The sequence below is a fragment of the Balaenoptera ricei genome, chromosome 9 (genome assembly GCF_028023285.1).
Source record: "Balaenoptera ricei isolate mBalRic1 chromosome 9, mBalRic1.hap2, whole genome shotgun sequence".
In the NCBI taxonomy this organism is placed as follows: Eukaryota; Metazoa; Chordata; class Mammalia; order Artiodactyla; family Balaenopteridae; genus Balaenoptera; species Balaenoptera ricei.
In genome coordinates, this window is record NC_082647.1 from 28,160,490 (window position 1) to 28,185,767 (window position 25,278).

At 36.7% G+C, this 25,278-nt stretch overlaps 1 protein-coding gene across 3 annotated transcripts in view; it reads left to right on the forward strand.

The window, feature by feature from the left end:
• SLC13A1 (solute carrier family 13 member 1) overlaps positions 1-25,278 on the forward strand; it is a 208,408-nt gene that overhangs the window by 145,229 nt on the left and 37,901 nt on the right. For 2 of the 3 annotated variants that reach the window (XM_059933493.1, XM_059933492.1), the window contains 5 exons: positions 7,109-7,237; positions 9,164-9,300; positions 11,485-11,672; positions 12,285-12,342; positions 12,421-12,469. In XM_059933493.1, coding sequence (XP_059789476.1) covers positions 7,145-7,237; positions 9,164-9,300; positions 11,485-11,672; positions 12,285-12,342; positions 12,421-12,469 — 525 coding nt within the window. In that variant the 5' untranslated portion in view covers positions 7,109-7,144. Of the gene's footprint in view, positions 1-7,108; positions 7,238-9,163; positions 9,301-9,626; positions 9,767-11,484; positions 11,673-12,284; positions 12,343-12,420; positions 12,470-25,278 lie in introns of those variants that run through there. The other variant, XM_059933494.1, reaches the window with a different exon arrangement.

The following is a 25,278-nucleotide window of genomic DNA, read 5'->3' on the forward strand; positions in this document are numbered from 1 at the left end:
TATTATTCGGCCTTAAAGAAAAAGAAGGAAATCATGTCATCTGCGACAACATGGAGGACATTATGCTGAGAAATAAGCCAGTGATAGAAGGAAAAATACTGCATGATTCCACTTTTATGAAGTATCTAAAATAGTCACACTCATAAAAGTAGAGAGTAGAATGGTGGTTGCCAAAAGTTGGGTGGAGGGAGAAATGGGGAGTTGTTCAACAGGTAAAAGTTTCAGTTATGTAAGATGAGTAAGTCCTAGAAATCTGCTGCACATCAGAGTAACCATAGTTAACAATATTGTATTGTGCACTTAAAATTTTTAAGAGGGTAGATCTCAAGTTAAGTGTTTTTCACACACACACACACACACACACACACACAAAACAAAAACAAACAAAACCCAGAATGGGGCCTGAGGAAACTTTTGGACATGATGGATATGTTTGTTACCTTAATCGTGGTGATAGTTACACAGGTATACGCATATGTCCAAAACTCAGCAAATTGTATACAATATATATGTGCAGTTTTTTGTGTATCTATTAATCCTCATTTTTTTTTAAAGAAATATAAAGCAAGAGCAGGTGAATATTTTAAAAAAAGACTAGTTAGAAGTCTTGGAAATGAAAAATAAAGTCTCTGAAATTTAAAAAAAATCAAATTTTAAAAACTCAAGATATAATAAACTGTGAACTTTAAACTGAGTACACAAACAACTGAACAGAAAGATGGAAAGAGACTATAAATAAGGTAATTTGCAGGAGAGAAACAATTATGTTCAATAACCATGAAAAAAACACTTCAGTGGTATTCAAGCAAATGCAAATTAAGAAGAACTTTCCATACTATCAGATTGTCAAATAAATAAATTAGTCCAATATGCCAATGGTTGGTGAAACGGAGCTTTCTCACATTGTTGGTGCTAATACTGTATAAACTGATACAACCATCTTGCATACTTTCCACTCAGAAATTTTGATAACTACTTTTATACACTAGCTTAGAAAATCTCTTTCCTATATTCACTTTGGAACTAAGTACAAAGATGTTCGTAGCCCATAAACAGCCATCAGTAGAAAAACGGACAAATGAATTCTAATGTATTTGTAAAAAGAAATGCTATATCCATTTAAAACAAATTAACAGTAGGCCTTCATGTATCAACATGAATGCATTTGAAATAGATAAAACATTGAGTGAAAAAGCAAGCTGAAAAATCACATATACAGGAAATCTTATTTAATCTCAAAACCACATGATGTTTATTAATGCATTAATGGCTACATGTAGTAAAATCACAAAAGCATGGATAGAAAGGATACACATCCTAGATAGTGGTTGACTTTCAGGATTTCAGAGGAGAAGGAAGTGGAGTGGTGTATATAAATCTTGAATGTTTTATTTAATTTTAAAAAATTCAAGCAAATGTGGCAAAATATCAGCATTTTAAAATATGTGTACGAATGTGTTTATTATATAATTTTCCATATGTTCTTAATATTTCATAATTTAAAAAATGCTTTTAAAACATATACTGCTAGAAGGCTTCTTATGCTTCATTTTTTCAAAAATATCAGGGATCAGTAATTTCTTTTTTTTAATTTTTATTAGAGTATAATTGATTACAATGTTGTGTTAGTTTCTGCTGTATAGCAAAGTGAATCAGTTATACATACACATATATCCACTCTTCTGTAGATTCTTTTCCCATATAGGTCATTAGAGAGTACTGATCAGAGTTCCCTGTGCTCTACAGTAGGAAGTCCTTATTAGTTATCTATTTTATATATAGTAATGTGTATATGTCAATCAGGAACAGGAATTTATTGCCCATATTGGTTGGTAATCATCTGCACGTAATCTCTCTGGTAGTTTGAGAGAATCTGCTTTTAATAGGAAAGGTGGAGATGGCCCTAAATGAGCCAGAAAGGCACAGCGTACACACACAAGGCAGGAAAACACAGTCAAGTGACATTACACCTCACACTATCGAATGGAATTTACAACATCTGTATTCTGCACAGCTGCCTCTGCCTGGTGGATGTGGTTTGTTTGCTGAACTTCTCGGTGTAAATTTTGGAAGTGGTAGGGGGTATATAGGTTTTTTTAACAGAAAATCGGTGTTTTTATTTTTGAGGAAGTCCTCTGGACTTTTCCGCCTTTATTTCATATAGTATTTTGAGAAGGGATCATGACTTAAAAAATATTTCTGTAAGATCAGTCTTACTCATAATTTTGAATCTTTTTTTCCTTCCTATATTTTCCTTCACAGTAAACAAAATGAAAGTAGACGTTACTTGTGTTGCTCTCACTCAGTTCAAGAATTTATAATACTAAAATGTTTTGCTATCTGTGGAACAGAATTTGATTCAAGTTTTTACTTGTTATGGTTGCAAGGTTAATTTTAATAAAGACATCAGATGTACTCACGATTTTCACTAGACTTGAGAGGGACTGAGAGGGGAAATGATTCACCCACAGTCTAACTTACTTGACAGTTGGCCTTCTTTTACTGTCATATCAGTGTTTGCTGGTGGTGGTAGTAGTGGTGATTGTGGTGTATAATGGTGGTTACAGTGGTGTCCTTCTGTTTTAGGAGTAGGGGGCTTGATAAGAAGGTGGAGAAAGGGAAGAGAAAAAAATTAAAGAGACAAAGATGGTAGAGCTAGAGATAATGGGTCACTCTAAGAATTCCCAGTGATATAATGAAGCAATTTTTTCCTCTATCTCAGAGATGGTTCTACAAACATTCAGAATGGTTCAAACATTCAGAATGACTTTTGAGTTGTGAGCACTGAGATAACTTCTGAGTTTTCTTCTTCATCAGAAGAACCTGTTCACCAAAAATCATTCACCCTCATTTTAGTTTTGTTGAATATAATGTAAATAACAAATGAAATGTTTTTCTCTATCTTTAGTTTCTTTCTTTTTCTTAACAAAAACATCCACAGATCTTTGATTTAAAAAAAATAATCCTATATATATATATTTAATATAAGATTCTTAAAATACTTGACTTTGTGCCTGGATTAACCTTGTGTTGTTGAAGGCCTAAAGTGCTAATGGGAAAGAACATTTTCCTGTCCAGGACTCCAAGCCTGACCAAGAAAGATCACATAATGGAAAACAGGAATTGGAGGAAGGAGGTAGTCCTAGGATAGATCCATCAATAGGATGACTGCATAATTTGTCAGCCAAAGAGGGACACTTCTGAGAATGAAAGTGATTTCTAATCAAAAGGGATACCTGCCCAACAGGTGTAAACCAGCGCTATCCCATGAACACTGGGAAAGATGGCCATCCTACCCATTCGGAGGGGGATACATCTGTTTTCCTCCTTTTCTAGACTTTGAGCTTCCTTAAGATATGGGAAAAAGTGGCATTTCCAACACACTGTGGGAATGTAGCGATCAGGGACAACAGATATAGTGCCTTAGCCAGATGCAACTATAACCTCCTGGGACACATATGCAGAAATATGAAATGTATGTAAGTGTTTGTGGGAAGCTCCATAGACAAGATGTAAATGTGAACCTCACATTGAAGAATGGCCAAGTTTTCACAATAGATTATGAGTCTAGGGATTCAGCTTGAGCAAAAAGACACTTACTGGAAGCACGTTTCTGGTTTGCAAGTTGGACCCAGGGATAATGATAAAAGGGAAGGTCCGAAAGGTTACCTCCTCAAACGAGGTAGTAACCCAGGGCTTCTCAAACTGTAACTTACGTAAGAATCACCTGGGGATCCTTAAAATGGTGATCCTGATTCAGAACGCCTGGGGAAGAGCTTGAGATGCTTGCATTTCTCACAAGCTCCCAGATCATGTTGATGCTGCTGGTCCATGGACCACACAGCTGGTAGGCAGAGAAATCCAAATGAGCCATCCAAGTGTTGATTCTCACTTGGTGATATGCAAGGAAGAGCAGGTAGGCAGGTAGGCAGCATTTTTATTACCAGAGATTTTACTCAAATGCTGTCTAAGGCCAAGCAGGTAAGAGAGTGCGTGAGATGGTGCAGAGGTACCGTGCAGAACTGAAAAGCACAAGTCAGTCTCTAAAGGCGAATTTCGGAGTCCTCAAGTCTGGAGAATTACTGACCTGGAAGAATATGATTCCAATGTTACCAAATTCCTTCGTTTTTCAAGAGAAGCCAGAAATCTGGATTTTAAATCTAATATGAAATCTGCTGGTTTGTAAATCTTGACTCAAATTAAATGCACACACACACACATACCATTGTAAGTCAAGTAAACTGCATTTTTTGCTAGATTTGGCCATCAGTTCGCAACTGCTTCATCTACATAGTTAAACTAGGTCAAAGGGTCCAAGAGGCCACGGTATGGTCACACGCAGGTAGAAGCTGTCACTTAAGAGTATCTGGGGGCTCACTGGTATGACTGCCTGATTGAACATTATGGATTAGAGTTCAGAAGGGTGCATGATGAGGAGCAGGGATCAGAACCCAAATATGAAGAAGGAATATAGATAAGACGCTTTAGAAATATTTCAGGAAGTACTGGGGTGAGTTTTTTTTGGTTTTTGGTTTTTGGTTTTTTTGGCTATATTGGGTCTTTGTTGCTGCGTGCAGGCTTTCTCTAGTTGCGGCGAGCAGGGGCTACTCTTCGTGGCGGTGTGCAGGCTTCTCATTGCGGTGGCTTCTCTTGTTGCGGAGCACGGGCTCTAGGCACGCGGGCTTCAGTAGTTGTGGCACGCGGGCTCTAGAGCATAGGCTCAGTAGTTGTGGCGCACGGGCTTAGTTGCTCTGCGGCATGTGGGATCTTCCCGGACCAGGGCTCGAAGCCGTGTCCCCTGCATTGGTAGGTGGATTCCTAACCATTGCACCACCAGGGAAGCCCTGGAGTGAGTCTTATAGTTAGAATGAAGGTGGCCTTGAATGCAAGATGAGGATTTTGGATTCTTTTCAATAAACAACTGAAAAATCACTGACTTGATCATTTTAAATCAGGGCTGGGCCAGTTAAAACATGAAAGTCGTCTACACAAGCAAATAATTTAATACTTGAAATTTTGCTTTTTATTCTGTCCCCAAAGTTGCCCCATCTGAGCAGACGATGAGTTCCTAGCTGAAGTAGACCCATGTGGAAATGAAATTTCAGCACTATGGCAGGGGTTGTGTGTGGTGAACAGAATTCACTGGTACCATACTCTGTTTATTTTTCTGATGTTTTTGCAGTCCCTTAGAGATTGGTGCTCCAGGCACTTGTCAGGGTAGCTAGTCCCTTAATCCAGCCTCATGAAAGGGAATGACAAAAACGAAGCAGATTTTTGGAAGATCACCTCATTCTGGAACAGCCTTGCCTGCAGTGGAAGAAGTAGAATGGAGGCAGAAGGTCAGGTTTTAGAGGTAAAATGACAGGGGGATGGATAGGACCAAGAGACTGGTTGGTTGTGATTAAAAAGCAAGATAATAAAAAGGTCCATTTTATCTTTGAAATCTAGTTTCTTGAAAGTATGATAGAAAACATAGGGTCATAATGAAGAGCTTTGGGGTTATCCACGTGTTCTAACTAAGAGAAAAAGCAGGCTGGTCATTCTCTACACTGGCATTTTATTTTATTTTTTAATAATTAATTAATTAATATTTTTGGCTGCGTTGGGTCTTTGTTGCTGCACACGGGCTCTCTCTAGTTGCCGGGAGCGGGGGCTACTCTTTGTTGCAGAGCACGGGCTCTAGGCGCACAGGCTTCAGTAGTTGTAGCACGTGTGCTCAGCAGTTGTGGCTCGCGTGCTCTAGAGTGCAGGCTCAGTAGTTGTGGCACATGGGCTTAGTTGCTCTGTGGCATGTGGGATCTTCCTGGACCAGGGCTCGAACCCGTGTCCCCTGCATTAGCAGGAGGATTCTTAACCACTGCGCCACCAGGGAAGCCCTACACTGGCATTTTAAATTAAGCTCATATTCACAGATTCTCTCCAGAGCAAGCCAGGAGGATTTAGTCAAAGCTCAGCTTTGTTTCACTGTTTTTTATTGTTTGTCAAGATTATAGAGGCAGACTTTGTGTAATATTGTCAACATCAAAACACCTTTAGTCTTTCTCCTTGAAAAAGCACAACAAAGACATGACACAATCATGGCTTATTAAGAATTTCTTAGAAACCCACTGAAAGTACAGGGTTGCTGGATGAGTAAATACCAGGCCCAGAGGACTCACCCTGAGGTAGGTGAATCAGAGGGCAGCAGAGCTAGAAATGTTATTGTCCTGGGAAAGCCTTAAATAAAAGACCTCATTAAACTCAGACAGCAGTTTTTGTAAATTTGTAAATTTTTCAAACGCAGCTCAGGATTTGCAGAGATTAAGCAGTGTGAGAGCAAAACAAAGCCTATAAGAGATGCTAACCTTTACTGATCACTTAGTACATCCTGGGTGATTTCATATGAAAATTATTTATATAAGCCAAACATAATGACAAATTCCAACCATTCCTTAACAATGCCCTAAAATAGAAACCCACAGTTTTATACCTAGCAAAGCAGAAGATTCTACTAAGAGTCTCCATCCTGTTGAGTCCCCCTGTGTCTTCCCAGGAGCTCAGCTATCTTTCTAAAAAGCAAAGCAGAGGCTCTTCACCTCCAGGTCTGTGTCACTTAGGAGCAAATTCAGTCTTACCCATGCATGTAACAGGGCACTGTCCTTCTTTCCCTGTAAAAAAGTACACCAATAATTTTCTTCTAGGTTGATTTCCCTTTTTAGTAGAGGGAGAGGAAGGTCAGTGTGCATGGTTCCCACCCAACCAAGAAATGCAGTGAAAAGGCAGGGAGTACATTTTACAGGCCAAATGAAGGTGACTGCAAACAACTATATATGCTGACATGAGCACAGAAAATTGACTACATGCTGTTGTCTGTTTTGAAGAAAATGTGAAGGAAACATAACAAATAAGGATGTTTTTATGTCATTGGTTTTTCGTGTGTATTAAATTTTGACTCTTGGAACCCCTCAGAAATAACCATTTGCTGCCCAGCTCAAAGGGGCAGGGACCTTCAGAGTTTCTTCTTAACTTTCTCTGTGACTCGACTCTATTCAGCAAATGTGATTGTGATTTGAACGATAATTTCCTAGCCTTGTTATTTCACCTGGCATTTTGCCTTTGTTCTGTCCAGGAAGCAGAATGTGCCTACATCCTCTTTGTCGTTGCCATGTTTTGGCTGACAGAAGCTTTGCCTCTGTCGGTAACAGCTTTGCTGCCTGGCTTAATGTTTCCTATGTTTGGGATCATACCTTCCAAGAAGGTAAGTTCTCCTGTGAATGTTTGACATAATTAGATTCCCTACTTTGTGCTGCTACTTCCAATGAGAAAGCTGTATTTAAAAGGAGCAATAATCCTGTAGATAAAACTTCCACATAAGTCCTCCAAACTTCCAGCTGTTTCTTGCCTCTAGAATTGTGCATGTGTGTCCACCTTCAGGTGGACAAAAACAAAACACAGACGGTGGCTTCTTGAGTCACGTGTGTCAGTAGGAGAAATGTGTGTCCAATCTTCCCAGGCTGACATCCACGCCCGGTGCCTACCTCCCAAGAACAGGGCCAATTCTTTCACGTCCTGCATCAGCTTTTTCTAGTCAACAGAATTCGGTCTCACACAGTGTTGGAAAAGCAATTCTTGTTTCTAATGAAGAAAAAGCTTCCCTGTTTTCTTTTCTAGACACCTGCCATTTCAGAAGATAAGGCCCAATTAACTTTCACATGTATTTCCATTTTGTTCTTGCTGAGAGTTTATTCATGCTGAGAGGTGTTTCTTACCTTTATACAATCTAAGGGTACCCATCTGAAGAAAGTGGACTCAGTTTCCCATTAAAAGCATGAAATGCATTGAAACCAGAATATCTGTCTCCATGCAGCTTTCAGCCACCCAGCACACAACTGCCTAAAACCACAGCTGAAACATTCTCAGGCAAGATGTCATGTTCAAGATGCCAGGCCATGCAATTTATCACCTTTGGATTTCTATCTTCTGCCTGGGCCCAGTACTGCTTTCATGAGGCTCATCTGTCCTGTAGAGTGGGTGGAGACTTCTGTTTATTAACTAACCCATAATACCCATGATACAGTTTTCTTCCCCTTTCCGTGGGAGAAGATTTTACCACAGCCTTGTGATTCAATTTAAGCCAAGCATTTCGTAAAGTCAGGTCTCTTGAATATCAGTACCATGAGGTATTTTTAAATAAGGTTTCTATGATTAGATAAGTTTGAAAAATATGTATAGGGTATCCCACACTTCGAGAGTGATAGTATACACTAGTGTTTTGAGAAGGCCTACAAGAAAGAAAATTCTAGAATCTTAGAAAACTGTTTTTTAAACTTATTTGACCACAGAAACTTTTTTTTAAAATTTTATTTATGTATTTATTTTTGGCTGTGTTGGGTCTTCGTTTCTGTGCGAGGGCTTTCTCTAGTTGTGGCAAGTGGGGGCCACTCTTCATCGCGGTGCGCGGGCCTCTCACTGTCGCAGCCTCTCTTGTTGCGGAGCACAGGCTCCAGACGCGCAGGCTCAGTAATTGTGGCTCACGGGCCCAGTTGCTCCGCGGCATGTGGGATCTTCCCAGACCAGGGCTCGAACCCGTGTCCCCTGCATTGGCAGGCAGATTCTCAACCACTGCGCCACCAGGGAAGCCTGAAACTTTTTTTTTAAAGAAAAATATTATGTACCTTTCAGAGCATTCTTCGGTAAATCCTGCTCCAAGTGGTTGCCCAAGTATCTGTATATTCTCCTAGTCTCCATTCAAAATACAAAAGAGTGACTGCAGTTTTGGCATAATGGTGGTGATAAAGATATTGGCAAGCCAAAGCTTGACTTGAGACTTTCCCAGATCATGGTCATGGCCATTCTGCCATAGGAGCACAAACTAATTCACCCCAGTTTACAGATGGAGAAATTAAGGCACAGAAGGCACTTGCCTGATGTTGCTCAGCTCTTTAAAAACTCAGGATATGGGTACCCTTTTTTTTTCTATATACTTTTTTCATAGCACTACTGTTTCTGGGTAAGGATGTGGAACTTACTTAAATTTGTATTCAAACACATCTACATTTCTTTCAACAAAATAGAAAGATTATGTAGTTGAAGGTCAAAGTTAAGAGCAGTGAAACAATGTCTTTCTGGTGCAATGTTGTTTTCCCCCCACCAATGTAAATAATGGGTTTAACTGTAATTTCAGGTGGCATCTGCTTATTTCAAAGATTTTCACCTACTGCTAATTGGAGTCATCTGTTTAGCAACATCAACAGAAAAATGGAATCTGCACAAAAGGATTGCTCTGAGAATGGTGACGATGGTGGGTGTGAACCCAGCATGGTAAGTGCTGTGTTTACCGTTCCAGGTTTACATTCCGAACAGACCATTTTTGTGTGGAGCAAATAAACAGATAAGTAAGTAATGCATATCCAGGCCATCATTTGTATGGCAGTGTAATTCATGACTTTTTTTTTCTCTGCAAATATAAAGTGATATAAAAGGTACTTGAGTTGGAGGAGGAAAAGAAAGAAAACTTTCCTTTCACTGCAGGTCTAATTACAGGGAGATTGGAATAAGTGCACACAACTCGTTCACCTTTTATGCACCGTAGGAGTCAAAGCTGAGAGAAGCCTTGAACGTCAACAGACAAGACTGACAGACTTCAGAGTAGATTTCAGTGCTATCTTGTTTATTTGGCTGATTACACATTCAAGACTTGTTCAAGAGTATCCTTGATCATCAGGGAGGATGTTAAGAACCAAAGACATTGCTGACAAAATACAAATATGTGCAGAAAAATTCCAAGGTGAACATTTCTCTTTTTAAATGAACTGTTCCAAAGTGAAGCAATTAAGAAGGTTCATTTATAGAATGTGAAATCACTCGTTAGACTGATTTTCCCCAGTAAAATAAATGCTTTTTTCCATTAAATTGATTGGCTGTTTTGGTTTTAATTCTAGCTCTTGTTAAGAACATAGATGGGAGCTAAAAAAAAAAAAAAATTCCAGTGTCATAATCATTTACCTAATGGCATTATGCTTTAAAGCCTTAGGTGGTTCTTCCCGTCTCATCTTTCTTTAAAAATAGGAAAATTGTATTGAATTATGTTGCATAATTCGTTCCAGGGTGTAACCACATCTGTGTTTATCATTTATGGAGCAAACTGTTTTGTTAAATAGAAAAAAAATTCAATAACTCAGATCAGACACATTTTAAAAAATATCTGTTACTTAAAAATTTTACGACATGTATGTATTAAGGGTATTTCACTCTTACAATGAAATGGTGTTCCATGCCTCTTAAAGTGCTGTAGAAATGTGTCTCTTTTCCTTGGCCACCTACTTACTGGCCCCAGGGGGTGAGGTCATGCACTGCACAGTGAGGCAAGGGTCCTGTCCATTATACCACTAAGCGGTTTTTCAATTTAAGGCATTTTTACCACGCAGAAGTTTTATCAGTTCCCACCCTTTGTGTATTGAAAGATTTCTTGTTTTGCCAGTGCCTTAAGTTAAAATTGTTTCTTTTTTTTTTTTTTATTAAGAATCATTTCTTGTTTAAACAGTTTTCTTAAAAGTTTTCTTTTGTTTTGTTTTACACATAGAAAATATCCACCTTATCTGTAGTTGGAATTTATAGTGCGGAATTTTTCTTATAGATCTATTTCAAAAGAGAGTCAGAGAATTTCATAAATGGCTCTATATGGAAAGATGTGCTTCTGAATGATTTTCTTGGACCTCCTACTCAAAAGAGATCGTGTTTTTTTCCCAGTTGTGATTTTGAAAGCTTATAGACATGGTTTAAAATCCTATAATCTTAGGTATGTTATTTTTTAAGGGAGAAGAATTACTCTATTTGTAAGAGGAGACAATGTAATACATCCAGTCTTGACAACAGGCAGGGATGTCAGATTCAGGAGAGCATGAATAATTGAATCTACAGAAAATTCTGAAACCTCATTTTAGCTAGTGACTTTACCCATTTCTTCCACCTACCATATATTGAACCAGAGTAGTTAACAAGTAAAAAGCAGATTTATAAATATTAACCTCCCTCCTTGCCCTTGTGCCTCCTTGGCACATATACTAATAATCAGAGATACGACCCAAACATAAAAGAAAGGATAAGGGATCTTAAATGCAAATGCTGACCGCACCTTATCTTACTAGTATTTGAAGATGTGTCATCTGTAAAGGGCATTCAAATATTGGTGTAATATTATAAGCTGTTACACCATCTACCAACTTGCAGTTTGATTATAAGTTTTATCATTTTTCTGGTTTCGGAGAGAAGATCCTTATGGTTTTCAGGGAGACAAACCTCATAAGAAATCTGCCCTTACATGTGCCATTTTGATTTCTACCTGGCTATAGCTGTCCTCAGAGTTCCTCATCTGGGAGGAATCTTAACCTTCTATGTTTTGAAAAAATTAATTCACAACTCATAAACAACATCCTTTACAGTTAAGTGATACAGAGCTAGTGAAGCTAGAGAGTACAGTTCATAATAAAGGCCCTCTCATTTCAGGCTGACCTTGGGATTCATGAGCAGTACTGCCTTCTTATCTATGTGGCTTAGCAACACCTCTACTGCTGCCATGGTGATGCCCATCGTGGAGGCTGTGGCCCAGCAGATCATCAGTGCTGAAGCAGAGGTTGAGGCTACTCAGATGACTTATATCAGTGGATCAACCAATTATGGACTGGAAACAGATGGTATCACATTTTGATTTGGCCACAGTGGGGTCTAGTCATTTGGGCAATAGAATAAACTCAAGAATTCTGGGTTATATTTTGAACTAATTGTCCATACATGCATGATGGGAATTTAACCTTCTTCTTTCTCTATGTTCCAGTATTTATACAAGGGAATTACATTTACCCAAATATTTTACTTTCAATTAATGGTTGAATTTACATTCTCTGCCAAAAGGGAAAGAATAAGTATGACTTTTCTATCCTCCAGCCAGTCTGTTAGAACTCTGTCTTTCATGCCTTTATCAGTAGACCTCCAGGTTACTCTTTTATACTGAAATGACTTTTCCTGCATAATATTGGGAACCTTTAATTCTCATATTCTATTTGGAAACAGCATCACATTTTACCTTGGTTATTTCTGGTCTGATAAACTGCTCTGATGCAGTGAAAAAAAATGTTGGGAGGATATTGGTGTTTGTAAAATACTTTATTATGATGACTGTTACGTCAGTACAAGGTGAATTTGTTTATTTTCAGTTTCTAATAATGCTTCCATCTTCACACACACACATACACACACTGATAGCCCTTCATTTAAATTATTATTTTTTTCTGTTTAATGTTTTGCAGAAAATGTTAATGGACATGAAACAAGTGAGAGGAAAGAGAAAACAAAACCAGTTCCAGGGTAAAGAATATTATTTTGATTAGGATTTTCTGAATTACATTTTAATAAAATTATAAACTGGGTCAATTTGTTTTTCAGATACAGTAATGATGCAGGGAAAACTTCAAGCAAGATGGAGATAGAAAAGGTACATTAAATTTGATTCTCTCTGAATAATTATATGTAAAATTATATTAGATCTGCAGTTAGATATGTACGCATTTTAAAACCTGTTACTTGCTTCCTTGTCTATAAACTACTTTACTTGCTTACATCAAAGCATGTTGTAATGGTTTGATAAGCTTCATGGATGGACTGAAATCAAAATCCTGATAGGAAACATTTTAGGCTCTGAAAATCAGCCTCATTTTCTCCTTTTACCAGGTTCATGATGATGGCAGTTAGCGTTTGTAGTTTAAGGAAATATAATGCTAGTCTCAGATTGTTGTTTCATTTTCTTATTAAAATCTTGCTGCCTTTTTATTAGGCTCATCCTATTTCTTCCAGGTTATGAACTTAGAGCAACTCCTATTCATGTGGTTACAATCCAGTTATCCTTAGTGTCTTCCTTACCACTAAATTCAATGCAGAATTCATGAGCCACTACTGTCAAACACAGATGGAGGGGTTGTAGCTATTCTGCCTATTCAAGGAAGGAAAGAGACTTTTGTAAACTACCCCGTAGAATTCATTTCCCCAGAATAAATCAATTTTAAAATACTATACTAGGTTGTATTGGGAGCAATATATCTCGAGACCATTGAAAAATAATCCTGCATAGAAATAGTCCGACGGTAACCATGGCGTTAGAAATATGAGAGTGGGGCATATGTTCCTTCCTCAGGCTATAATGCATTAGCATGCAACTCAATAGGAAAAAGAAAACTTTCTTGTTATTTACAGAAATCTTCAAGGAAAGAGCGATTTTTATGTAAAGAGAAAACTTATACAAAGATAAGTTTTAAACCACTAGCTACAGGGTATATTAAGGGTTTTTAAGATGAGAATTGAATACATATTTATGAAAACATTATCATCTTTAGGGAGAGAAGTAATTCTTTTAAAACATAGAAAATCAACAGTATGCCAGCTGCATCACAGAAGAATGCATTAGAAATAAGCTTTAAAAACTGCTGGATAAAAAAAACAAAAAACAAAAAAACTGCTGGATATACTTGCACTCGGTAACTTTCTTGTGGTCATCTTTACAAACCCAGTTTTCTGGCGTGATGCCTAAATTTTGGCTTCCAATGGATTTGACATCCAACACTGTACTAGGCATTGTAGGAAGGTCTGTTGATGAAAAGACCTGCTCCTTAACCATAAGCAGCTCAGAGTCTAATGGGGAAGATGGACTTAAAAAAATGCGTGACATAAATACCACAGCAAAGGTGCACACAGAGGCCAGATCTCCCAGAAGCTGGAGCAACTAGCTCAATCTAGGAATATTGCCAGAGGGAATGTGAGGTAAAGGAATTTGAATCTGGAGCAAGATGTCGTGTGCAATCAGGGAAGTGCAAACTCCATGAGCGCAGGGACTGTGTCCACTTGGTCCAGCATATAATCCCCTAGCACATTCCATTGTTTGACAGAGAGTAGGTATTCAATAGATATTTATCTTGACTAATTAACGAAGGAGAGAAAAAGGAAGAGGTAACATAATCAGAGAATATGATGAATTCAAAGACCCCGAAATGTCGAGAGCAGGGCTTTTTTGGGGAAACATCTCCAGTGCAGGTGCCAGGAATGAGCTGTGGAAAGTGAAATGTTTGGATAGGTTGGGCCAGGTTAAAAATTGCTGTTCATGCCATGCAAAGGAGTTTAGTTCATCTTAAGGGAAATAGAGAGCTTTGAAGCCAGGAGGCAGCATGTTAAATTCTGCCCTTTGAGAAGCTTACTGTGGCAACAATGTGAAAGGCAGAGGGTATGGACCTAACTGAATTTTTTGATTAATCTGACTTTGTGGATGAGAGAGAGAAAAGTATAGAAGATGCCCCTGCTACAGTAAGCTAAGTAAAGGCAGATGGTGATGCCACGGACTGAGATGGGAAACACTGAGGGGAAATAAGTTTTCAACGGGGAGAAGTAAGGTAATTTGGGTATATTTTAGGCAGTAAAGATTAAGATCTGAGTTTGGGAGAGAAGAGCAAGACCTTTGAACAATGATTCTGTGGTCTTTCTAGAACTATATATATAAAAATTTAGCTTGGTGTAAAAGAAAAATTAAGGGATCACTTTTTGCTCTGTAATAGTGCTATTTATAAGAGATCACATGAAAGTATTTTTTACATACTGTACATTTAAGATATGTTTTGATTTTTAGCAGTTAAAAATCTCTTCTCAGATATAAACATATTGTATAGTTTGTGTTATAATTATAATAAATTGCACCTGTTCTTTGCTAGATTTAAACTAGATAATTTAAGATTAACTGATCATGTGGAAGAATCTATATCTACTTAATCTAGCTATAAAATGGAAGAAATATTTATATTCATAATGTTTTAGTCTTCTGCTTTTTTCAGGAAGTTGGTGGGACATTTTATTGAATTAAAATAAATCCTGTGTGGTTTGGCTTTGAATGTGAACTACAAGTCAAAAAAGATCCAAATATTACTCCTTTTGAGAGGGGATGATTTAAAATAAATTTCAAAGAAGAGAAAAAAAATGAAAGGCATAGATTTTTTAGTAATTTGCACCATTTTACCATATTTTTACACATCTGAATCACCAACGTGTTGATTTGATATACTTACATATTGCAAAATGATCTCCACCATAGCTTTATTTAACACCTCCATCACATTACATAATTACCATTCCTTTATTGCAGTGTTAACATTTAAGATCTACTCTCTTAGCAACTTCCAGCTATGTATATAGTATTAATTATAATACTCATGCTGTACATTAGATCCCCAGAACTTATTCATCCTAAAACTAGCAGCTTGCACCCTTCGACCATCATCTCTCCATTTCCCCCACCCCCAGCCCCGGGTAACCACCACTCTACTCTCTGTTTTATGAGTTTGGCTTTTATGGATTCCACATATAAATGATACCATGCAGTATTTGTCTTTCTCTGTCTGACTTATTTCACTTAGCATAATGCTATTATAATGAGAGCCATTCTAACAGGTGTGAGATAACTCATTATACTTTTGATCTGCATTTCCCTGATGATTAGTGGTGTTGAGCACCTTTTCATGTACCTGTTGACCATTTGGATGTCTTCTTTGTGAAAATGTCTATTCAGTTCCTCTGCCCATTTTTCAATTGGCTTGTCTGGGGATTTTTGTTTGTTTGGTTGGTTGGATGTTTTTGCTAGTGAGTTGTATGAGTTCTTTATATACTTTATCAGTCCTAAAATTATTGTTAATAGAACTGCAAAGTTTTGGTAAAGATGATAACGATGATAATTTGATGATAATTTTCCCATTGCTGCTGCTGCAGCAGCTGATGGTGATGATTATATGCTGGTTTTGAAGCTGATGGATATTCAGCGGTTCCTCAGATTCCAGGAACTGATTAAGGAGCACTCCTATCTAAGAGTCATATTCCTAAGCTGCATACTTAAAAAAGAGATGTCTTCCATGACTCACCAAGTTCCTTTTTCACTATAGGCAATGGCCCACCCATTAGCAGAACTCCCTACTCATGCCCAGAATAAAAATGGTGGGTAGGTACTTAGCCCATAAATTCTATATTACTCCAAAAGTAACTGAAATATTTTTAGAGAAGAAAAGGAACAAGAAGAAAGGAAGACCCCAAAATGACACTGACATACATGAGGGAATAGATTTGTCAGGTTCCAATGGAGCAATTGGGAGACCAATCATCACTCATATTATTTCCATAAGAAATGAGTTCCAGGTTTCCAAAAATCTATTTTTACATACCAAGAGAAGAATCAAGTTGCTATATTTTTTCCTTCTTTCAAGCACTAGTATTAATCAAAGAGATACCCCAGATTTTTACACTAGCTCAATTTCTAAACCTCCAGACATGTTTGAATGAAAGGAATTGAAAAATCAGTACACTTTTAATGAAAGGCCTAAAATAATTGTTTTCCATTCATCTTATATAATTTCTTGTTCCCCAAAGGGAAAAGTTCAAAGGAAAATTTCCTTGAACAAATTGAATTTTGCTTTTAATTACGTGTTGTTTAGTTTGGGGGTGAAATTCTTATTATTCAAAATCAAATTCTGTAAGAGGGCACTCTTTAATATTCTCCAAAAATTCTAAGAACCGTATAACAGTAATTAGCATGGGTCATAATGTCAGGGACTAGGGGCATTAGTTCTGCTGAGTAAGGAGGTATCAGTTCTAGAATATCTGGTCCCTAGATCAAATGTGGAAAAGGAATTTTAGATTAGATCAAGTAGGTGCTACAAACAAAAGTTCTTCTTGATTACTCTTGCCTTCTCTTAGACCGCGTGAAATTCGGCAGCAAAGCCAATTGTTAATGCCTCTCAGACCTCACTTGAGACAACTCACGGGTCTCCTTTACTCATCCTGCCAAACCCTGCGGTTTATAGAGAGGTGAGCAGAAAGAGAGAGAGAGGGAGAATGATTGAGAGAGAGAGAGCCTATTACACACCCTTTAGGAATCACAGCAGCATCAAAAAGACAAGAGATAACAAGTGTTGTTGAAAATGTTGAGAAAAGGGAGCCCCCTGTTCATTGTTGGTGGGAATGTAAACTGGTGCAACCACTATGGAAAGCAGTATGAAGGTTCCTCAAAATATTAAAAATAGAACCACCATAGGACCCAGCAATCCCACTACAGGGTATATATTCAAAGGAAATCTGCACTCCCATGTTCACTGCAGTAGCCAAGATATGGAAAAAAACCTAAGTGAATGAATGGATCAAGAAGATGTGGTATGTATATACCATGGAATATTATTTAGCCATGGCAAAAAAGGAAATTCTGCCATTTGCAATGACATGGATGAAACTTGAGTGCACTATGCTAAGTAAAATAAGCCACACAGAGAAAGACAAATACTGCATGGCTTCATTTATATATGGAAATCTTTTTTTTTTAAAAAAGTAAAACTCATAGAAACAAAGAGTAGAAAAATGGTTGCCAGGGGCTGGGGCAGGGTGGTGGGTAGGTAAATAGGGAGAGGTTGGTAATAGAGTATAAGCATTTGGCTATAAGATAAATAAAGTCAGAGGACCTAATGTAAAACATGGGGACTAGAGTTGATAATACTGTTGTATGGTTGAGATTGGCTAGGGGACTGATACTTGAATGCCTCACCAAAAAAAGAAAAAAAGAAGAAAAAAAGAAAAAAAGAAGAAAAAAAAAGGAAAGAAAGAAAGAAAGAAAGAAAGGTGAGGTGATGGATGTGTTGATGGGCTGGATGGGGTTAATCTTTTCATAATGTATATGTGGATCAGATCACTATGACGTACACTTAAAATATCTTACAATTTTATTTGTTAATTATACCTCAATAAAGTTGAAAAAGATCATGGGATATTTAAAGTGTACATCGTGGTGATTTGATGAAGTATTCACGGTGAAATGGTTTCCCCCATCTGGTTGATTGGCACATTGATCACCTTACATATTTATCTTTTTTTCTTTTCTTTTCTTTTTTATTTTTTGGTGAGAACATTTGGGTTTTACTCTCTTGGCAAATTTCAGTTGTCAAGTGCAGTGTTATCAACTCTAGTCACCATGTTTTGCGATGGCTCTTAAGTCCTTACTCATCTTATAGCTGAAAGTTTGTACCCTTTACTTGGTCTTTTTTTAACTTGGCAGTTTTCTGTGCCTCTGGGAATACAAGATGAAGTTGAACTTTCAAAAGAAATTGTAACTATTCTACTCACTAATCCAATTTATGAGAACTCATTCCATTCAACTGAGAATTTGGAAGCCTCATTATCAATGGTATTAAATCAGAACAAAGGATGATATTCCTGACATATACTGGGGATCCAATATGCCCCACAAAGAGGCTTCACTAAAGTGAAGGTAAATGCCTGGGTATCAGCAAACAGGTCAAACCCGATCCACATGAAATTCTGCCAGATGTATCTTCCGAAAGAAGAGAGAAGCGGGTGGCAACAGGTGGTGGGGTAAATTCACTTCTGAGTAAATAATTTATTTTAATATTCATTAAAAAAAGAGGAATCATAGCAGCAACCTGTGAACACGACCTCACTCGAGATTTTAATATTTATTGTAGTCAAAGCCCTAGCTGGGCTCCATTGGTTTACTTAGCTAGGTTTCCACAAAACATTTTGTTATTAAAGAAATGATTGACTATTGATACCTTTTCTTCCATATATCTTTCATTTTTGAATCACAAAAATGTGGTTCTTCACATTTTATATTGTTAAAATATTATCTAGCAAATAACATGAGCTTAGCCATGTTGGAAGCATCTGTACTTTCCTCTAACTGTACAATAAACCACCCATACCATAACATTTATTCTAATACTGTATTTTGTTTCCTAAAATCTTCAACAATATTTTTCTTTTCATATTCCAATGATATTTCCTAACAAAGGAATACATTTATTTTGTCCCCAAATTGTTTTTCATATATCTTGATTATGAAATATTTTAATATACATATTTAAAGAATGTAACAAAAATTTAAAAGAATAATAAGATGAATAAAATGGTATTTACCAACACCCCAGCTTAAGAAATAAAACATAACAATTTCTAGAATTCTCCATGAGCTCTTCTCTGATTCCATCTCCTTTCTTCACACCATCACATCCATCCCCTTATCAACGTAGCCACAGTCCAGAATTTCATGTCAATCATTTTCTTATTTTCTTTTCAGTATTACCACTTATATTAGTTACTTCTTCATCTCAACAAAGACCAAAAATAGCAATAGTTTTAATAAGATAGAAATAGGCTGGTATGGTGGCTCCACAATCATGATGACCTTGACTCTGTCCTTGCTCTGCCATCATCAGCACTTGATGGCTACCTCATGGTTCAAGATGGCTGCCTCATCTCCCTCTATCCATTCTCTGTTCCAGCTAGCAGGAAACAGAAGGGAGAAAGCAGAAGGCATATACATATACTTAGCAATTATTCTATTACTTTCCTGGATTCAGAATTATTCATATTTTCTATTTCTCCTTGAGTTTTAGTTATATTTTTCTAGGAATTTATGCATTCCATTTCAAATTTAGTAGCATGTTGTTTATAATATTCACTTATGACCTATTTAATTTATACAGTATTTTTAGTTATGTATCTTTTAATTCCTAATATTTTTACTTAGGCTTTTAAACATTTTTGGAATAATTCTTCCAAAAGTATGTCGATTTTATGTCTTATAAGTCTTGTCAAAGAACCAGCTTTTGGCTCTTTTGATCCTATTTCATGTTCTACTTTATTAGTTTCTTCTCTTTATTACTTCGTTCTATTTTATCCTTGCATTTAGTTTCTGTTCATTTACTTTTAAAAGTATACATTTCCATTACTTTTTTTGAGCTTTTCTTCTCTTCCAAAGTAAGAATTTGAGGAGACAAATTTTCTTCCATTTCTTCCACTTTAGCTGTATTCCATATTTTTTAGTTCTTTGTGTTTTCTGATTTCCATTATGCTAGAGTCTTTGATCCATGAGCTGCTTAGACATGTGTTTTAAATTTTGAAATAAATAAGTCTTCTGTAGCTACTTTTTGTTTTTTTATTTCTAACATAAATTTACTGTGGTCAGAAACTGGTCTGTATGACATCAGTTCCTCTAAACTTGTTGAGGCAGATTTGTGGACTAGCATGTGGCCAATTGTGATGAATATTTCCTTGCGCTAAAAAAGGATTGCATATTTTCAACTTACTGGGGTGCAGTATTTTCCAAGTCTATTAGATCAAGTTTGCCAGTTGTGATTTTCAAATTGTCTGTGACCTAACAATTTTTTGTCTGCTTAACCCAGCAATTAATGCAACTGTTTTGTTAAAATCTCCCTCCATGATGTGGCTATATCTATTTCTCCTGATAGTTCTGTCAATTTTGGTTTCTATATATTTTCAGATTATGTTATTATCCCTATCGCATAATAATGTTTAGAATGTTTATATGTTCCTGGTTAATTAACACTTTTACCATTTTGCAGTGTCCCTCTCAATCTATGGTAATGTTTTGGGGTCTTCGAGTTTGTCTGCTGATAATGTAATACCAATACCAGCTTTCTTTAGGTTAGTGTTTACCTGACATTACTTCTATCCTTTCACTTTCAATAGTTCTATGTCCTTATACTTTAGATGTTTCTTTTATAAAAAGCATATTGTTGGCTTTTTCATTTTTATCCAGGTTAGAAACTTTTGCCTGACAAGTTTGATCCCCTTGAACTTTCTGTGACTTTATAAATTTAGAATAATTTTTAGTGCCAGATTTCTATTTTTTCTAAATATTTATTCTTTCCATCTCTCTTTCCTGTATTCTTTTTTATTTTCTTTTTGTTCTTTATTTTTTATATCATCCTACACACACACACACACACACACTTATACTGACGTTCTATGCTGCTATATTATTTATATATCATTTCAGTCATTTTTACCACTATAAAAAGAACGGGATTTTTTTCTAATAGCATGTATGTTTTGATTTTTTGCTCTTCACTAAGAAATTACAAAGGAAGCTTCTACATACTTAACATTTAGGATATAACATTTTGTAAAATAAATCCTGGATTCAATTGATTTTTGACATTGCTAGAAACAGAATTTTTATGAAAAGTCCTGTCTTGAGTGCTAAATTTTGAATATCTATTTGTTATACTATTACTATATAAACGAATATCCCAATTCACAATATGCATCATAATTCTTTATTAACTACAGTGGATAAAAATCCTATTTCAAGGAGTCTTATTGATAACTTCAAATTTGTTACCAGCTCTTCTGAGTTGTTCAGGTTATTGCTAATTAGATCTTCTCCAGATCTTCATGAAGAATTCATATCACAAGTAGGAGAAGGATATCCTCTTATATTTTCTTGTATTATCTTCACTCTAGGTTTTTTGGTTTTTTTTTACATAAGTCATTTCCTGTAGAAATCATTTACAGCCGTAAGCACATTATGGGAGGGCTAGTTTAATTAAAACTAGAAAGGATAATTTGTTATCCACTTACCAAGCCCATATAAACTCAATATGCCGAGAGTGAACAAAGTGGGCAGGGCCCTATTGTCAGTCCCTCTGTGCACATGGAGCTTTCCTCTCCTCTCCCTTTACCTCCATCATCCACCAATGTATGGGCCATGAAGGCACTAAAGTCAATCTGTGCAATAATTATTAGTCAAGAATCATTTATTTCTTGGGGTTTTTTTAATGTAAAAAGAGAAATATTGCATCTTCCAACAAGATAGCAGATTGAATAGGTCCATTTACCTTCACTCTATCCCAAATCTCCATTAAAACAAGAATAGACTTTTAAGTCATAAGTCACAATTATAAAATTATCAAGAGAGGAGATGACAGCAAAATCATTTTCGAAGCTGGAAAGTTAAAGAATGGGTGGAAAATGCCTCAGTTATCCCATGAAAGTGCAATTCTTAAGTCAACAGTAAATTACAAAAATAAGCAATCTCATGTCCATTCTCTAGTAGGTCTGCATCTTTATTCCTGTTCTGCCCCTAGCTTCTTCATGACCATTTTTTTTTTTTAGATTCCATATATATGTGTTAGCATATGGTATTTGTTTTTCTCTTTCTGACTTACTTCACTCTGTATGACAGACTCTAGGTCCATCCACCTCACTACAAATAACTCAATTTCATTTCTTTTTATGGCTGAGTAATATTCCATTGTATATATGTACCAGATCTTCTTTATCGAGCTGGGGGAAGGGTAAGCTGGGACAAAGTGAGAGAGTGGCATGGACTTATATATACTACCAAATGTAAAATAGCTAGTGGGAAGCAGCCCCATAGCACAGGGAGATCAGCTCGGTGCTTTGTGACCACCTAGAGGGGTGGGATAGGGAGGGTGGGAGGGAGGGAGATGCAAGAGGGAAGAGATATGGGGATATATGTATATGTATAGCTGATTCACTTTGTTATAAAGCAGAAACTAACACACCACTGTAAAGCAATTATACTCCAATAAAGATGTTTAAAAAAAAAGAAAGCAATCTAATTTACCTAGCAGCAGCCCTCAAAGTTTTTTAAAATGTTGAAAAGTGAGGGTAAGTAAAAAAATTGCTTATGAAACAGTTAAATCCACAAATTTCTTCCCAACCTCTACATGGACACAGCTGCTCCTCCTCCACCAAACAGAAGTGTAGTCTTTTGACACGGTAAAGCAGACGGGAAGGAGTTCAGGGTCAGGAACAGATTTCACAATGAAAACAGGGACACTGAGTGACAGTTAATATGTTGAATGGTGAGAACCCCACCTTCCACCCCACTGTCCCTAATAGCCAGGCCTATTCCCTCCAGGTGACAGTAGGCAAGGGACCAGGAGGTTTTTCTTTGGGGAATGCAATCAGCACAAGAGAAAAGATGAAAATATACAGCACTGGGTTTTCTCAAAAAAAGCTCCAGTCAGATGATACTATATATGTGCCCACAGTCAACAACAAATCCCAAAGCACATGTACAGGACTTCCAACCAGCTTTTCACTGCCTTAAATATGAGCAAACCACCAAAGTTCCTGGATATCTGAAGACAGCCTCAGGCATGAAAGAGAGAGACCCAAACAAACAAAAGGGAAACAGAAACTTGCAGGAAACAGACTGTGCAAGAAGTTGAAAACACAAGACAAGAAACTATCATTAATATATTCAGAGAGGTGAACAAAGAAATTGCGTTCATGAAATATGAATGACATTCTATAAAAGAGGAATGAGAAGCAAAAAATAAATATATAAATAAAATAGAAAATATATAAAATACAAAATATCAATATGATGTAAAGATATAAAACATAAGTGGAAATTTTAATATAAAAGGAAGAAACAAGATAAGAAAATAATAGGAGTTTCAGAAAAAGAATAGAGAAGACTGAGATTACATCAAAACTCAAGAAAACTTCCATAAAAGAATATAATTTTTATGACATAAAGTCCCACCGGGTGCCAGCAAAATTGACAAAACAGATGCACATAGGGAAGGACAATGAGAGTTCAGAACATGGTGAATGAAGAGAGACCCTAAAAGTTTCCAGAAAGGGGGACAAACAGATTCCTTAAGATAAAAAAATGAATGGCAGAAGACTTCTTTATAGCAACATTGGGAACTCCCAGGCAGTAAGGAGGAAATGGCTTCAAAATTCTGAGAAACATTGTTTCCAATCTAGAAATCAATACCCAAACTACCAATGAAGGGAGAGGTTAGACTTAAGTCTAGATAGATCTTTGCAGGTCTTAGAGGAAGAAAATGACTAGATGTAGGACAAGCAGAAAAGCCCTGGAAGAGATGTCTCTAAGACAATGGAATTGGTAGAATATTTGATGTAGATTAGGCGTCCTGTCACCTGATTGTTCGAAGGTAAGATTTAAACAACCAGGGAATATTTGGGGCTGATTTAGTGGTATCCACTTAGAAAGCTAAGCAAGTAAGCAGGGGACACAAAACAGGAAAGGTAATATAAATCCCATTGCTCAGCTGTTAATAGATATCTAGACAACATTCTGAACACTGAACTCTGCTCTAAGCAGAATTACGATACAGCCATAATGGGAGAACGATGGAGACATGAAAAGTATAAGTGTGTTCAGTGGAGGATGCTGTGAAAGATAGCTAAATTCTCATCATCTAACATAGTGGAATTTTAACTGTAATGCCTTCAACTGAGAAATCAAGAGATGGTATCATATGAATACTGTTAAAGTAAGTGCAAATAAATGTCCAAAAAGAGCTGGAAGATTTTAAACTGGCTGTCTTTGGCAAGCAGAAAATGGTTAGCAGGAACTAATATTTTGTGCAATTTGCCTTGCATAAATATCGAAATATAAATAGAACCCCTAATGCTTTTTATACCACACTCACCCAAATGAATTATTTTGTACAGTGCAGTGGAGACCACTGGTTTAGTTCGTGGTGATTCATGTATGCATTATTAGCACCCGGGGTTGGTGCTAATCACTGGAGTCTGCAATCACTGCCACCAGGTGGCAATAGTGAGTTATATCTGGACCTGCAGGATTTCTGTTCAGAAATGTCCCTTGAGCACCACCCGCTTATCTTAGGATTTTGAATTTGGTCACGTCCTGGACAAAATGTTTTCAGTCACCTGAAAGAAGTTGTGAGACATACTCACAAGGTCTTAGATGTCATACATTTGTGGGAAATACGAATGTATGATGACAATTGGGATTGAATAAAAACACGCTAAGCAATATGAAATGTAATTAAATGTAAAGTTTTAGATGTAGGTTAAAAAACTCACATAAATAAAAAGTGTTCTGGAAGGCAAGATGACACAAGGGAAATTATTGAGAGGGAACTCAGATACACAGAAATCTGCTTCAATTCTGCTGTGACCATTATGTCACACTGAGATTTTGCTCTTCTGAAAATTTAGGTCTTTGTACCAGATTATCTCTAAATACCTATCTGTTCTAATAGTCTATGATTCTTTTATATATTAAAAAACTTTTTTATGATTGTGGAAGATACAAAAAGTATCAAGAAGGTAGCAGGTACTCTCATATCTTGACATATTTCATTTCAGTCTTATTTCTAGGCACATATATGTATGTAGATATATTTTTTATTTTTTAAAAAATTACATCATTCTATACATTTAATTTCACATAAGTCTCTCATCATGAAACATAAAACAAGCACTTTCCCATTCACAGTATAGTCACGGCAGTGTCCTTTGGTCATCAGCACAAGAGGTTTTCTCTGGCCACTTGATCCCTGACTGTCTCCAGCCTCACCCCTCTAGACACTTTGCTTCTCCCTTCTTTACTTTGGATTTTTTTTTTCTCTCCCGAACTCCTAGGAGAAAATACAACCC